Below are 16,231 nucleotides of genomic sequence, written 5' to 3' on the forward strand. Positions count from 1 at the left end.
AGTTCCCAGAAAACATTTGTTGACCTCTTGTTAAATCAACTTGGGTCATGTGCCATTCCTGAACCAGAAACTGTGATCAAGAGATGGGTTTGTGCTGATTAACCCTGAGCCACGTGCCAACTCCTGCCACCAGACATGGAGACATGGTTCCGAAAGCACATTGGGTGGGAGTGGGGGGTTGTAGTCACCAGAAGACAGGGAGATGGGTGTTGGGAAGACAGCATAGTGCCCACTGTACTTTCCAGACTCTACAGTCACAGGGATGGCACAGTCACATTCCAGACAGTGCCAGTCTCACAGAAGACAGTGTGAGCACCTACCCTTTCCCCTCCAGCCCACCTGATGATTTTGCAATGTGACAGCCCTAATTTCTGGGTCAGGTCTGAAAGTCTGCCTTTCAAGAAGCTACCCAGAGAGTCCGCTGCACACAAAGTTTGAGAACCACTGCACTGCACTGTGAACTTCTTGGGGGATGGTTTCATCCTTCTTGTATCCTGAGCACCTAGTCCAACCTGTTGCCTGCCACATAGTGATCAATAATGTTGGTTAGTTAGTGATGGAATTACTGATTCTGTCACCCAGATAGAGGTGGTTGGGAAGGCCTCCCAGCACCAAAACTTTCAGTGGCACAGTACCTACAGCAGGAGCGCTGAGGGCATCGACATTGGGTCTGGCTTCTCTGGGCTTACAGACAAGGGTCTCACCAGCAGCAATCAACGACAGAATCTGCCAATACAACAGGCCCATGGCTGGGAATCCAGACTGGCCTTTAAAAATGGGTTTCCAAAAGAGCTTTGTAATGAGTATGATTACAAAAGCCCATGATTTTCAAGGTAGTCGTGGAACTTCATGACTTTCACTACGTGCCTCTTTGTTGATGGCATTTTTTTCAAGAAATAGATGTTCTAGGGCCATTTAGTATTCTGCCACTAAGCAAAGTTCCTTCATGATGAAGTAAGGATCAGAGATAAGAAACAAGGGCCCACGATCATCAGAATGCATCAGTGCAGACTATGAGGCCAGGAACTCCTAGATGTTCTGGAAGGTGTCCTCATACTGGCAATCCCCATCTCACAGGACACACTTTCTTATGAAGAAAAATATGATAGAAATAGAGTCTCCCCAGCCCTAGCCAGTGTGGCTGTGCTGGTGGGGCATCATCCCACAAAGCTAAAGTTGCCAGTTCGATTCCTGGTCAGAGCGCATGCCTGGGTTGTGGGTTCCATCCCAGTCGGTTGGGGATGTAGGAGACGTAACCTATTGATGTTTCTCTCCTCTCTTCCCCTCTCTCTAAAAACAAATAAATAAAGTTTAAAAATAATAATAAGTAGAGTTGCCCCAGGAAGTTTTGATGCACCTGCTTTGTTTCAGGAGGAAGTTTACCAGGTATGTGCAGCCCATTAGTGCTAATACCTATTGCCTAACTAGTGACACTGGGAACCCCGATTTCATATTTGCCTGCCTTTTAAAAATCAGCTCTGTGTTTCAGTAGCACAGGATTTACTAAAATCTTTCCAGAATGTCCTCTGTTGCTCTCCTAATCAAGACATGATCGTCACACAGTAACATTTGCAGATTCCCAAACAGCAGGGTCTCTGAAGCATTTAACATGCAACCATTCAATAATGTTTTTTCAGCCTGTGGGCCAGAAGTTTACAGAAGATGAGGGATCTTCTGTATCAGTCATTAAAATCCTCTGGAGGCAAAGGAATCATTAGCCAAAGATTATTAACTTGGATTGCAATCTTAATAAAGGGTGATTATTTCGGTATCTCTAGTAGAAAACATTCTATCAGGATGTCAGGCAACAGGGAGGTGCTGGATAGGGCTTCATTCAGTAACAGTCCTTTATTGTGACCAAATCTATCAGTTTATAACATCCTAATTGGTATACAATTACAGGTCCTCAAGAGGAATGAAATGCACATCTATTCCTGCCATAAACACTTTTTGAGCAACTATTCTGTGCTTTGTGTGATGAATCTACAGTTTGCTAGATATCATTCCTTGATTTTCCCATTTTTAAAAGGGGGATAAGTCCCTACTCTATAGCAATGTTGAAAGCAGGTTCCTGACAAGAATACGTGAATCAGTCCTTAGAAAGCACTTGCACTTACCCGGTAAGTGCTCATCAAGTTAAATTTATTAAAATGCATCATAATCTGCAAAGCACTTTTGTATTTTTTTTTCATTTTGTTTCATAACACCTATGCACAAATAAGGAAAGTAACTCAAAGACAAAGCAATGTTGCCAGGGCTTCATTAATTAGTTAAAAATGGAAGAACCAGAATTAAAAGCCAATTTTCACAACTACTAATTTTACTTTTCAAATATCTTGAGTTGAAATGCTGGGGCCTCTTTTCTAATCCTGAAGAAGTTCATATGCTTTTACAGAGGTTATTATAATTTCTTAACTATTAATCCTAGAATTAAGATGACACATTTTATGTGATTGCGGTTGTGTCTTTACAGCTTAAACAACAGGGTAAACCAGGCAAAACTCAACCACTTGACCGGTTCTGGGGCTTGTGCGCACTCACGTTGTGTGACAGGAACGTGCTCAGCTGCGAATGACAGAAAAACCAACTAACGTGGATTTAAACAAGATCGGAATTTGTCTCACAAAATTAGAAACCCAGGGCTAGGCCGTCCCAGCTGGTGTATCGGTTCCATAACTTCAGAAACGTCCCCAAGTTCCTTCATCCTTCCACCGCACTGTCCTCTGTGTTTCGACATTTATCCTCACGCCTGCAGCCTCCTGGTTGCAGGGCTGCGGCGCCTCATCCGCACTCACGCTCCTTTCAGGCGGGTCGAAGGTGGCAGAAACCAGACCAATCATCTGAATGAGTGACACCCATCCCTAGAAGCATTCCAGGAACTCTTCTCAGACACTGTCTCCACAGACCCTTACTAGCCACGTCAAGAAAACATCTGATTTCATTTACTCTGAGCTCACTGAGTGCCTCCTGGACAGCACACTCCAGGTACCGTGCTGTAAGTGCAGATTCGAGGAGTGGTTAGACACGGCCCTTCCTCTCTATGCTATGACCTGTTGGGGTAACAGACAGCTGAGATGTAATGTGATAGGTGTGTGAATGTGAGTGTGTGCAACATGCTCTGGCAGCAGAAACAGTTGATTCTAATCAGGACATTAGGAAAATGGCTTTTTTGTAAAGAATTCAAGTGAGTGCTATACTAGGAATTTCAGAGTTTTGCTATGAAAGATTATTGAAGTGTTTTTAAACAGAGGACTGTCAAGAAGTTATGTACTTTGAAAAGGTCATTCTGTTAACAATTGCAGCAGGCAAAACACTGAAGGCAAGACCAGCTGGCAAGCTATGTAAATAATTTGGGTTAGAGATTTGAGGGCCTTGAGATCAATGGCTATGGGAATCCAAAGGAAAAGGATCGATTCAAGAGAGGTCTGATTCAAAATATAAAGCTTGATGATCATCTGTTCTTCCATCTTGGCTGTATATAACATTGTGCAATGAAAAAAAAATCATTCTCTGAAGTCAAATTTTCCACACCACTGGGGGTATTCTAAAGAATGAGTTGTGCAGATTCAGACAGTAAGTCAGTATGTTCTGTTTTCATAAAAACAAACCACAAAGCACTATGTGTGGATAGATAGGTGGACAGATTAGACAGATGACAGATAGATTTCATGAAGATATGAACCAAGGTCTTAGTGATTATCTGATATTGGGTAGGATCCAGAGTTTATTTTCTTCACTTTGTCAATCTGTATTTTCTATCTTTTTATATCATGACAATGTGTTGTTTATGTAATAAAGAAAAGCTATTTTTAACAGTAATTTCAAAAAGCTACAGTCGTTAAACCTGAGGAACTGTAACAATGTGGACATGGCTAAAATAAGTTTATTTCTCCAAGTTTACTACTTGGGGACAATGCTCAAGTTGAATGTGAAAAGACACTTTCTTTAAAAAAACAAGTTCACTATTTCACAAGTTCACATTGCTATTCCATCTACAGCTATTAGTTACAACGCACTCCTAAAAGACCTCTCGGAACTTACTTTGCTATTATTCACTGGATTGGCGTCACTGTACATAATCACGATAGAATGTTATCTATAATTTAGACCTTCCATTACCTTGTAATTTGGCCCTTCCTTTTCTTCCTTGGAAATAACTGGCTCTCTAACTTTCCCATACCTGCCTCCCAAACCATCTTCCCCACAGGTATAATGAATGAGTGCAGGTCTTCCATAGCACTTAGGGAAGGTGAACGGTTTCTCCTGCCTCACTCCCAGCGGACGCTTGCATGCCATCGCCATTGCACTTCTTGCCAACACCTAGCGTGGCTGAAAAGTATCTTCTCTACACTTCGTATAGAACTTTCTGTCTGTCCTACTTCACAACCCTCTCTCCCCACCTGGGCCCCCGGAAGCATGTCGGTGGTAGTAGGGAACGCGTCTCTCCAACGCACTAGCTCCCTGGAGCCATCGCTGCAGCTTCCAGAGCCCCGCCCACCCTCCAGCTCCCACGCTGGAGTGCGTGTGTGTGAAGGAAGGATGGGGTGACGCACTGAGAGCAATACATTTAGTAGGAAGTAAAAAAAATCAACAAACCACTTATTTTTGGTATGTAACTCACAAGTGGATTTATTTAGAAATGGGTTATCTCTTCTGATGCAGTAGCAGAAAGTAAAATTTCTGACTTGCCTTGTTTTGCCAATATTTAGGTATTTTTTTTCTATTGAATGTGACTACAGATACAGACACACTTTTATTTCGTCTCACACTCGAAAAGAGAAAGCATAAGGCATATAATTCTCATCCAAACGTTATAATACGAATTACTAAATCCAGGTGAAAACAATAGGAAAGAGAATAGTTTTTCCCCTAGGATTCTATCAGCCTAGCTTGGCAGCACAAATATCTTCAATTGTAGTTAAAATAAAGGCTTTTGTTTATAAAACAGCATTTGAGTTATTGCTGTACTAAAAGATCAGCATACTGACCTGCTAAAAGTGTGAAATAAGTGTACACTTCTCTGTCTAGGATGAGTATTTCTGAGGTTTAAGAAGGAAAGAAAATCCTAAAAAATATTTTTTTAAAAAATAGTAAGGAGGAGAAAGCTTCAAAGTAGTGTATGTATACATAATTTCCCTCCAAGACTAATTAGCAATAAAATACTTTTTTGATGACTATATGGCACTTACCCCTACCAATTAACATTTTAAAAGTTATGACAGCAATTATATTAAAACTAGAAAGCTTTTTTATTAGTAAAAATCAGAATTTTTAAATTTACAAGGTAGTCTTGAACACTGATTATGATATTCATCACATCGTTTGCTTCAGATTTGCTTGTTTCAAATTCTGGGTTTGAAAATAAGCAACCTCATCCCCTGGTGCACTGTAACTAGTATTCGGTTATGCTAGTAACAGAATTACGTCAACCAATAGATTAGCATCATCCTTCAGTTTGTTTCAGATATATTTGGTTCAGTTTTGGTTCTTATATTTGGATCTGGGTATCCTTGATCTGAGAATTCACCCAGTCTTGCTTGGGGCGGAGGGTAGGGGGGAAAGGATCGAGCAAAACAGAAAAGGGAGTCATGGACACGGACAACAGTGTGGTGATGGGTGGAGGGGGGACGGAATGGTAATGGAATAGAAAAAAATTCATCCAACCTAGAATCAAATGAAGAAAAAAAACACAACCTAAAAATCTGGAGGTTTTTGTCTAGAGATTTCCTATTTTTAATAGGGGGTACAGCCTATTCCTACTCTCTTCCTCCCCTTAGATCAGCAGGTGTCTCCGCCCCTCCTGCAGACTGAGAAAAGGAAAGCAGGTGGCAATAAAAAAGGGAAGGCAATTGTCTTGGTGGCTTGGGGGTGGGGGTGGGGCTTTGTTTTAATTTCATGATTAAAAGCTTTCCTCTTGAATTTTAAAGTTCTTACCCATGTGAATGATCTGACATTAAGGCTTATGCAGCAGAGTTTGGATCTGTCCATCTGTAACTTACAAAAAGGAAAGGAATAAGGGATGCAGGAGAGAACAAGATGTTGGCGCGTGGGAACGGGAAGAGAGAGGCGGACTTGGCAGTCAAACGGGCTCTGGAGGAACAGGAATGGAAAGTGTGGCCTGGCCGTCAGGCCCAGTGATGGAGAAGGTGGAACCCACGACGTCTCAGTCTCCCTCCCCCCGCTTTTCCTCTGTAGATGGGGGCCCTCGGAGCCTCCAGACTGGGCCGGTCGCCTAATAAAGAAAAGGCTGTCTCCTGCGGACGGGCAGGCGGGTAGACAGGGATGGCAGAACGCGCGGCCGCCTCTCGGCAGACCGCTGGGCGCTGGGGAGGAAAAGACCCCAGCCCAGACCCCGCAGGTCCGGACGCCCTCCGCCCCGGCGTTCCGCGCGGGGGAAGCTTCCACGCTCGCCCCGCCCCACAGGCGCCCCAGGGGCGCGCTCCGTCCCCGTCGGATCTTCGGCGGGCTTCGCTTCGTTCCCCGAGTCCAGACCCTCCAGTGCGGACCCTCCACGCCGTCTCCCCCGACTGACGGCGAACGACAGGGCGGCGCGGCGCCTGCCGCGGGGCCTCCCACCCAGACCGCCGCGAGGGCAGCGGCATCCCGCGCCCCACACATTGCAGCGCGGAGCCGGGAGCCAGCGGGGGCGGCCGCGGGCCGGGGGAGCAGCGTCAGCCGCCCGGGCGCGCGCGGGGGCGGGGCGGGGCGGGGCATCCGGGCGCGCGCGGGGCCGGAGCGCGGCGGGGGCGGCGCGGCGCTGCGGTGGAAGCGGCGGCCCAGAGCCCTCTCGCGGTCGCGGCGGCAGCAGCGCCAGCCTCAGCCGAAGCCTGGCCGCCGCTGCCGCTTCGCGGTCCCGCCGCCTGGCCCGAAATGAGCGAAGCGGATCGGGTGCCCTCGCCCGCCGCGCCGCCGGCGGGCGCGGCGGCGGCGCCGGAGGAGAAGAAAGGGAAGGAGCCGGAGCGCCAGAAGCTGCCGCCCGTCGTGACTGCGGTAGGTGCTGGGCGGGAGTCGCGGGGCGCCCCGACGGCGGGCATCGGCCGGGAGGGCGAGGGCCCCCCGGGGGCCGAGTCTCCTCCGGGGATCCCCGGGCTACCCAGCGCTTGGCGCCCAGCCCCCTTTCCTGGGGCCGAAAGGAAAGAGTTGTGCCTCTTGGACAGCCGCGACCACTTCGCCAGCTGCACCTTCCACCCTCGGGAAACGAGGTGGCCGCGTCTGCCGGCTGTTTTTGGTTATTTTCTGGTTTGTGGGCAGTGCATTTTCTCTAAGGAAATGACCAGCGTCTTGGAGTCGGCGTTGTCTGCTGGATGAGGATAAGGTGTCAGGCAGGCGGGAGTGGGTTTTCCACCGAGCTGCTTGCATGCCTGCCTGCCTGCCTTTGAGGAGCGGAGATTCTGCCTTTTTTTTTTTTTTTTTTTTCTGCTTTTCTTTCCTTCCTCCAAATTGAACGGGCTGCGCGGCGAGTGTCCACTTGTGACCCTCCGTTGCTGTGAGGGTAGTGGGAGGTAGATGCCTCGGTGATGGTTTTATTAATATTTTTCATATGGTACAGACATGTGGCGTAAGGTGGGGAGCCTTTTTTAACCTTTTTATTTAAATTCAAGTTAATCTAAGCTTGACAAGGCTGATCTCCCAGCCGGATTTTCTTTGATGATTATTTGATGAACACTCTCGGGCTTCAGACTACACATTGCCAGATGATGTAATGGCCCCCTACCTTATTTTTGCTGGTGGATAGGACTGGATACTTTGGAAAACACACAAAAAATTAACCTCTGATATTCTGAGATTTTTGTTTGAAGTAATATTTAAATACTTTCTGAGAGTTTGCTTCGGTACATTTAAAGACCACTTTGTCAAGCAGCTGTGAGTGACAAAACAGTAAAAGTTAGAGAGCATGGTACATTTTCTTGATTCCTATGTGCAATTCATTTCTTAAAACCTCCTTCCTACGTGACTAAAAACTTAAGAAAATAACATTCTTCTTTAAAGTATCAGGAATAATGTTTTGACTTGGTACATTTTTCAAAGATACCTAAGGACTGGTACCTGGAAACCGTTAGAATGAGGTCTTTATGTTGCATCATTGCAGCCAAGTAGACAGTAATAAAATTACCTTTTAAAATATAGGTACAGTTGATTGGAAAGTTGGAGTTATGGTTAGATACTACTTTGGCAAATCCTTTGAAGGAATTTGTCACCCATCTGCTGGCAGAACCAGTTCCTTCTGTTGGTCCCCTGGGCTTTCAGAGCTCATCCAGGGAGTTCTCAAATTGCCAATAGCGAGTGTTTCCACAGTAGCTATTCTAAGTCAGTTGTTTGTGACAATGAATGCATGCAATTTCAGAAACAGTAATATGAATGGGTTTAGGTCCTCAAGTGAGCACCCTCCCCAAAACATTCATTTACCTCAGTGTAATTGAAAAATTGAAAGTTTGGAGTAAAAGCTCGGAGAAATTGATACAGTGTGAACACAGGTCCATATGGACTGTTATCTGAAACCCTTGGGGCTTTGGAGGTCAGAGTTTTTCAGATTTTAGAAAGGTAATTCATATTACCTTTCAGTACATACATGTAATAGCCACAGTGAGGTCCTGGCTAGTTCTCGGTAATCAAGTGTATTAATAGCTCTTCAGTGAACAATATGTGTGTTCACACTAAATGAAGTCAGATTATAAGTAGCTTAATATCAGTTCAAATCAGGTTGGATTGTCACCAAAAGAGCTACAAAAACCTTCTAGTTTCAAGAGCTTATAGGATTTGGAAGTGTGAATAAAGGATTATGGGCTTGCACTACAAGTCAAACAGAAGAAGAGAATTTACGAAGTTTTTTTTTTAATCTTGACTTAAGCCTTGAAAAGACACAGGTTTAATTAGAGAAGGAGGATGGATAGAAAAACTTGAAATTTTGAAGGCAATTTCTGGTACCTAGAAGGTCTTTCAGGGTTGGTACCTGTTTTTTGTTTTGTTTTTTTTTTTAGTAAGGCATTCAGAATTTATGGCTCTTTGAATTGACAGGTTTGTCATTGGCACTGAGGTTCTGAATCATGACAGGAAGGAAGAGGACTTTTTCTCAGGTCTTGCAGCATGAGTTAGAAGAGCAAGGGAGCCCTGGATGATGAGTAGCTCAGCTGTTTGGAGCATCATCCATACGTGCCAAGGTTGCCTTGGATCCCAGTCCGGGCACACACAGGAAGCAACCAATTAGTGAATGGATGGGTGGAGCAATGATTGATGTTTCTCCTGTTTGATGTGTCTCTGTCTCCCTCTCCAAGATCAATTAAAAAAAAAAAGATCAAGGGGAAGGTGATGATGATGATGTGTGTATATGTAAATGTGTGTATATACAATATTTGTCAAAGAGAGATGTCCAGATCTGGAATTCTGAGTTATAGCAGTAAAAAGCGTAGGTCAAGGAAATATGTACTTGGTCCTCTAGAGCCAGGGTGTCAAACTCATTTTCACCAGAGTCCACATCAGCCTCACAGTTGTGTCTTCAAAGAGCTGGATGTAATTTTAGGACTGCATAAATGTAACTACTCCTTAACCGTTAAGCGAGAGCTCGACACTGCCACCGGGTAGAAACAAGGTGCGGCCAGATAAAACAAGGTGGGGGGCTTTGTGTTTGCCACCTGTGCTCTAGAGGGCGAGAAAGCCAGGATACTGGGATGATGACTGACTTCGCCCTAGGGTAGGAAGGCCTGGGTGTCGGGGCAAGCAAAGACAGCTAGTGGCTCCTTTGGTTGTTTTTCAGCCTCCACATGGATTAGCGTTTCTGGAGGTTTGCTTAGGAACCTGATTGCCATCAATAACTTTTTTCTTTGAGGCAGTTTAGTGTTCCTTCCTTTTTACCCCAGGTTAACAGCTCTATGTAGACTGAGTTCATGACTCAGATAATGTAGTGCTGCAGTGCTAGCTTTTTCCCAAAAATTTTTTTTTAAAGATTTTATTTATTTATTGTTTTTTAGAGAGGGAAGGGAGGGGGAGAGAGAGAGAAACATCAATGTGCAATTGCTGGAGGTTATGGCCTGCAATCCAGGAATGTACCCTGGTTGGGAATCGAACCTGCGACACTGTGGTTCGCAACCCATGCTCAATCCACTGAGCTATGCTAGCCAGGGCTCCAAAAATTATTGTGTCACATTTTTATGAGAATTTGGAAATAATTTAAAGTGATAGCTCCCTAAAATAAGTAGAAGGCCAGGTTATGAAGTTTAAAGACAGGTACAGGGGTGAGATTGAGGGTGCCGGAAAGAGGAGACCCAAAATGTTTGGTCCTAAGATCACTGAAGTGTAAAGGAAGTCCATTCTAGCCAGGAAGTACCTAACACAATGGTCTTAAATCTGATGGACCACAGAGTTACCCTGATAGCATGTTAAAGTCTTAATTTCCAGATCTCACCCCAGAGAACCGTTTTTTCACCCTTCGAGGCACAATAGAATCATCATGGAGAACTTCTAAAGCCATATTTGGCCAGGCCCACATGCAGGCCTATTATACCAATTTCTGGGCATGGAGCTCAGGCATATTTTTTTTAATTACCAGGTGTAGCTAAGATTGAAAACTGATGTTCTGTTTACTGAATAGAAGAATCTCTATGGACAGAAGAATCTCTATGGAATCTGTATTTTAACCAGCCTGCCCCAAGTCTATACTTATTTTAGGGAGCAGCATTTGAACTGGACTAGTGAAAGTTATGGAGACACAGCAGAAAGCAGGTGTGGCAGGGGAATGGAGAGAAGCGCAGCTAAAGTGGTTCTGCTGGAGATGCCCCGAGGCTTCAGATAGAGCCCTCGAGGACTATCAGTGTCTGGGTCTGGCCTCTCAGCTGTGGAGAGGTGATGCAAGCCCACGGGGTTGAGGGTAAGGCATTGAAGTAGTGCATGGGTACGAAAATCTATAATGATCGAATATTGAATGTACTGAGGTTGACAGATTGGAGTGGGACAGAATATTATAAATTAGTTGCTGGTGTAATACAGAAGCTAGAAAAAATTTGTGAATGGGGAAGGAGAAAAATGGTCAAAGGAAGAGCAGGAATAGCAGTGACAAGTGAGGATGAGTTTGTCTACTTCAACCTGTACACCAGGTAAATAGGAAAAAGGGAGGTTTTCCATGGGAGAGGGTAGCAAGGAGTGAAGTTGGGTTCAAGGAGGAACCGGGTTTTACTTAGGTCAGAGAGGTGAAGGGAAACGGATGAAACCAGTTTCAGATTTTAAAGGGAAGCGTGCCCCCAGTGAAGGCCAGGAGACTTGCCAAGCAGGTGGAAGGTGAGGGAAATAGTTGAGGGAAAGCACAAGGTGTGTGGCGAGGAGTTGACAGGAAGTCAGTGATACGAATGAGAAGTCTGCATGTGTTGTGTCAGATGTACAGAAATGGGCTGTGAAGCTACTGTGCCAAAATGTAACTACCAATTATTGAACATCCATTATGTTTAGCTTCAGGGTAGATGTTACAGAAAACACAAGGACGGGAGTTTTTTGGTTGTTTTTTCAGAAAAAGGTTCCAGCCTCAGGGTAGGCAGGGCTAACATATGAAAACATCACAAAGCAAAGCAGTGTGTAAAAGCCACATTGAGCCCCAGAAACAATTTACACTATAGGAGATCAGAGAAAGGAAGTCGGTGTTCGCAGAACTCGTAGAAAGGCCTTGAAGTTAAGGTAGTTATTTAAGCTGGCTGGCCATTGAAGGATGATAGGACTTGGACGGGCAAAAGAAAGTGGGAAAAGCAACCCAGTGGGGAAAACAACATGCACAAAGCTTAAAGGGAAGAACTGGGGAGCCATAACGCAAGCCCAATGGAAGCATGCTGGGAATGTGTGGGAGGTGAGTACGATTGCATGGGGCTGGAGCCAGATCACTAGGCAGACAAATTTGGACATTTTTTGCTGCGGTTAGTGGGAAGCCATTGGAGTTTCTTAAATAAACAACATAATGAAATCAGTGGTAGTGGTTGGAGGTACTTGGACTGGAGGAAAGAAGAGGAAGAGAGTAAAGGAAGGAGCTTTTTGTTCATTCCAGAGATGAAGGGCACATTCAGTAGGGTGGTGGCCATGTGTTAAAGTGTAAGGGATGGAAGAATCTACGTGATGTGGGATCTTGCTAGATAACAGGAATGAAAGAGAAGGAAATTTTTAGAGAAGAGAGTGGAGCGTTTTCAGATGAGTTCTCTTAGAGAAAAATGTTTACATAAAAAGGCAATCCAGCCAACAGCACTCCAAATAAACACATGCATGTGTGAACTCACATAAACCATGCCTATCTAGGTGTCGGGAACAGCCTCCTACATGGAAAATCTTGTACACTTTGTCCGTTATGTTCTCAGCAGGAGGTGGGATGGCAGAGAATGAAGGCTGTGGGGCCAGAGGTGTTTTAAGCAGTTAAGGAAATCACAGATACTACAAAAATACATCATATATGTGTATTTCCTTGCTTTTTCGTCTGCTTTTCCCCCCTAGTATTATAACTTAGTTCTATGGGTGAAGGAACCATTCTTACACTGCAGAAATGTTAGACCTATAAGCCTTATGTTAATAACTACTTGTTCTTCAGTTGATATTTGTCACTTGGTGACATTTTGTAAGCTGTCAGAAAACATTTTGGGGGAATGAATATAATAAATGAACATGCCTCTTAAAAATAGAAATTACTGACATTTTACTAATGGAGTCTAATTGCAGTCAATCTAAAGTTTGAGCCTAATCATTAAGAAAGCTATATTTCAAATAAACTTGGTTTGAGCCATATGTTTTTATTAAAGAATAGGAAATTGGTCAAGGAATTGTGACTGCATCAAATCACACATTTTAAAAATAGTCCTTTCCTGCATATGGTTAGTCTGTTGATGCAATTTCTTCTTTTCCTATGTCATAAAGGAAGTGAATAAACTCTCCCATGCCACCTTGCCTTTCTGATAAATCCTGAAATTTCTGAAGTCAGACCAACATTTCTTTTATATTAAGTCAGGTTCATTTTCAGTTATCTCTAAGATCGGTTGTATTGTGATTTCTTTTGGTGTCACAATTTTGTTTCAGAAGCCACTTCCTTATTCCTAGTCTCCAGTGACAGATGTGATTTATATCACCTAAAGGAGGCAGTTTCACTTGGATTGGTGTTATTTAGTTTGGGAAAGAAGTTCTCACCTTGAAAGTAGCTAATTTTTCACATCTTACTAGAAAGATGTAGAACAAAGTTAGCACTTCTAATTTTATAACCCAGCATCCTAACAGGGAACTGTGAAAAGAAAAAAAAACATACAAGAAAGAAAAACAAAATAACTTTACCCAGTAACAGGGCCTAAAATAGCCTCCTTTGTAGCCTCTCAGTACAGTTGAGGCCTCAGTACAGTTTATTTAAAAAGTTGGTAAAGTGGAGTATCTTAAATGCTTTTTATTTTAACTTACAACATAGAAGGATATATATTTTTTTCACCAGTCTTTTGACACAATAACCTTTGCCCAGTATCTCAGGAAGCCACTCAGTCTTTTGTAAAGTAGTTTTTCTGTGCAGCATAGATGGTCCCTGGACTCAATGAGACTGAAGCAATTAACCTACCACTAAAATATTCAACTCTGGATTCAAAAAATAAATTTCAGTGAGGTGTGGCTAGCGGTGTTCAGATTGTCATTGTTACCTTTCCAGCAAAACCCTTCTTCCTAAACAATGCAGGGCAATTGTGAATCAGGATAATAATTCTATTCTTTTCTCCTGAGGGTGCATGTTGGGTTGGACCTAGTTTAGGAAAATCTAGATCAGCACTGTCCAGTTAGAAATATAATGTGAACCACATCTGTAATGTAAAATTTTCTAATAGCCACATTAAAAGGAATAGCAATAAAGAGATAAAATTACATTTATTTATTTATTTATTTATTTATTTTTAGAAAGGGAAGGGAGGGGGAGAGAGAGAGAGAAACATCAATGTGCGGTTGCTGGGGTCTGTGGCCTGCAACCCAGGCATGTGCCCTGACTGGGAATCAAACCTGCAATGCTTTGGTTCGTAGCCTGCACTCAATCCACTGAGCTACGCCAGCCAGGATGAGATAAAATTAATTTTAATAATATATTTTATTTAATCCAGCATATCCAGAAATTTACCATCTCAACACTTCAATATAAATGCTTAATGAGATTTTTACCTCTTTTTATACTAAGTTTTTGAAAACTGTGTATTTTACACTTACTAGATATCTCAGTTTAGACTAGCACATTTCAAGTGCTCCATAAGCACACGCGGCCATAGCCATATTACACAGTGCAGATTTAAATGATATCTTTTTGTCCTTCCAAGGTTTCTCAAATTCATCCTTAGTTCTAACTAACCTCTATCCGTGTGTGGCAATCCTCAAAGTGTGGTCCTCCACTTCCTTTTAGAGGACCATAAGGTCAAAACTGTTTTTCCAATGATATGAAGACGTTATTTGTCTTGTCTTCTTCCTGCCTGTTCTCTCATTGTTGGCAGTGTCACTTTCTGGAGGCCACGTGTCACATGAGGTCGCAGAAAAGCTGAGTGCAGAAGGAGGGATCAGAATCCAGCTGTCTTCCATTAAACCAGATACTAAAAATTGATTTACAAATGTGGAACAACAGCATTCTTCTCACTAGGTCTTTTTTCTTTTGGCTTGGGAAAATAGTTGTTTTTCCATAAATGGTTTTGTTATTTTAAAAGGAATTAGTACAGATATACAATAATTTTTTAAATTGTAAAGGAGTCCTTAGACCAGAAACTTTACAAACCCCTACCCTAATATATGTTGAATTTCCTTCCTACTATTACCATTAATGCTTTTTACTTGGTGTTAATAATAACAGGTATTATATATAAGTGAATTTTCCAACTAACCAAGTGCTGTTGGACATTTCAGAGTGCCCCATCATTATTTATTGTATGGAACATTCTCTAAAGTGCATGACGTACATTCCTCTCAAACTGAACGTGTCCTGGTGACTGGATCCCCTGAGACACTTTGCCAGCAGAGCCAGCGGAACCAAAGTGGGGCCACTCTGCTTAGTGCTTGCTGTATGCTGTCTCTTCAGTAAATAAAACCTCTTTCAGCCTGACCTGTCCAAATACATAGCTAGAATGCAACATAATTTTCACTTTATATAGTTTAAAATGCAAGTACTTCCAGCTTGTTTGCAAAGCTAGTAGTTTAAAATGTTATGAATAATGAATTTCATAGACACAGAAATTCCATTCAACATATTTTCATTCAGAGACTAATGTAGTGAGAGACTATGACTTTTAAAAGTTTCATTATGGAATAGAATCAACAATTATTCTTTTATCAAGTTTGTTTAAGAATGTGAGCAGAAATGTTTATCTCCTAAGGTGGCTTTTGGGGATAGAAGATGAACAAATTAAGTTTTACCAGAGTTTGAATATAATAGAACTTGATGTTTAATACAAAAGCTGTCATGGAAAACCATGAATAGCCTCCTTATTGGCATTTGATAGAAAAATATGACAAAACTCAACCCTACTTAAAATGTAACTCAGATGTAGCATGTCCCTCAGTAAAGGTTGAAAGCAGGAACTCATGTATTACAATAAAATTTTAAACAAAGTCGGTAATATTTAATTATGTGTAAACAGGAACAAAACAGGTACTCTTAAGTATTTGCCTATTTAAATTCTTTGATATTATTTTGTATTATAATCTTACCTATAATCCATGTGATTATATAGTCAAAAGGACTTTTGTGGTCTGTGTTAGGTACTTGTGAGATATGAACATGAAATTTTTCTGATGTTTACTAAACCCATGGTCAGCCTTTGATTAGAGTCAAGTCTATTGTTTACTCTGCCAGGGTTACATATTTTGAGTTCTTTTCTTCAGTGAAAGTGTCTCCCCCGCTGTGTTCCTTGTTTGTACTTATCTTCTATCTGTAACAGCTGGTTGGGTATCCTGCTACTATCTGTTCTCCAGCACATCCAGCCCATGTTTGTGGACTGGCCACGTTCCAGGACTTCTTCTGTAGTGTTCTCCTTCTGTGGGACTCAGAGATAACACTTCCCAAACTCCCAGCAGACGAGATGTAAGAACTGGTAGATACAGTTCTTAGAAGACTTGTATAGTAATGTTCTCTAACCTTTAATTTAGTCTGAAGTTTGATGCCATATTAATACCCAATAACTTCTTGGTTTGATTCTTTAATTTTTGGTTAATCAGTTTACTATCGCCCAACGTACTGCCCTGCTTTTCCTCACGAAAGTCTTAGGTTATGTGTAAG

The 16,231-nt window shown here is 42.7% G+C and overlaps 2 protein-coding genes across 3 annotated transcripts in view; one reads left to right on the forward strand and one right to left on the reverse strand.

Moving 5' to 3' along the window:
* Positions 1-2,804: 2,804 nt before the first annotated feature.
* Positions 2,805-6,633, reverse strand: LOC118500475. Of its 2 annotated transcripts, XM_036025085.1 has the most exons (3): positions 5,935-6,633; positions 4,989-5,065; positions 2,805-3,050 (listed from the first exon to the last, which is right to left on the reverse strand). In XM_036025085.1, exons 1-3 carry the CDS (start codon positions 6,616-6,618, stop codon positions 3,044-3,046), a joined length of 768 nt encoding a protein of 255 aa, XP_035880978.1. In that variant the 5' UTR covers positions 6,619-6,633; the 3' UTR covers positions 2,805-3,043. The 2 variants fall into 2 exon arrangements, with proteins under 2 accessions (XP_035880978.1, XP_035880976.1); XM_036025083.1 differs by lacking the exon at positions 2,805-3,050 and having other exon boundaries at positions 4,659-5,065.
* A 128-nt stretch (positions 6,634-6,761) lies between these two features.
* HECTD2 (HECT domain E3 ubiquitin protein ligase 2) overlaps positions 6,762-16,231 on the forward strand; it is a 63,961-nt gene continuing 54,491 nt past the window's right edge. Inside the window, exon 1 of the mRNA XM_036026987.1 lies at positions 6,762-7,029. Coding sequence (XP_035882880.1) covers positions 6,871-7,029 — 159 coding nt within the window. The 5' untranslated portion in view covers positions 6,762-6,870. The remainder of the gene's footprint in view (positions 7,030-16,231) is intronic.

The sequence above is a fragment of the Phyllostomus discolor genome, chromosome 5 (assembly GCF_004126475.2).
Source record: "Phyllostomus discolor isolate MPI-MPIP mPhyDis1 chromosome 5, mPhyDis1.pri.v3, whole genome shotgun sequence".
Lineage (NCBI taxonomy): Eukaryota > Metazoa > Chordata > Mammalia > Chiroptera > Phyllostomidae > Phyllostomus > Phyllostomus discolor.

Coding starts and splice junctions, on each gene's coding strand:
- LOC118500475 (XM_036025083.1), bottom strand. CDS start 6,618: ATGTGTGGGGCGCGGGATGCCGCTGCCCTCGCGGCGGTCTGGGTGGGA. Junction 5,066..5,934: donor ATGTCAGATCATTCACATGG/GTAAGAACTTTA, acceptor AATATTTTTTAG/GATTTTCTTTCCTTCTTAAA.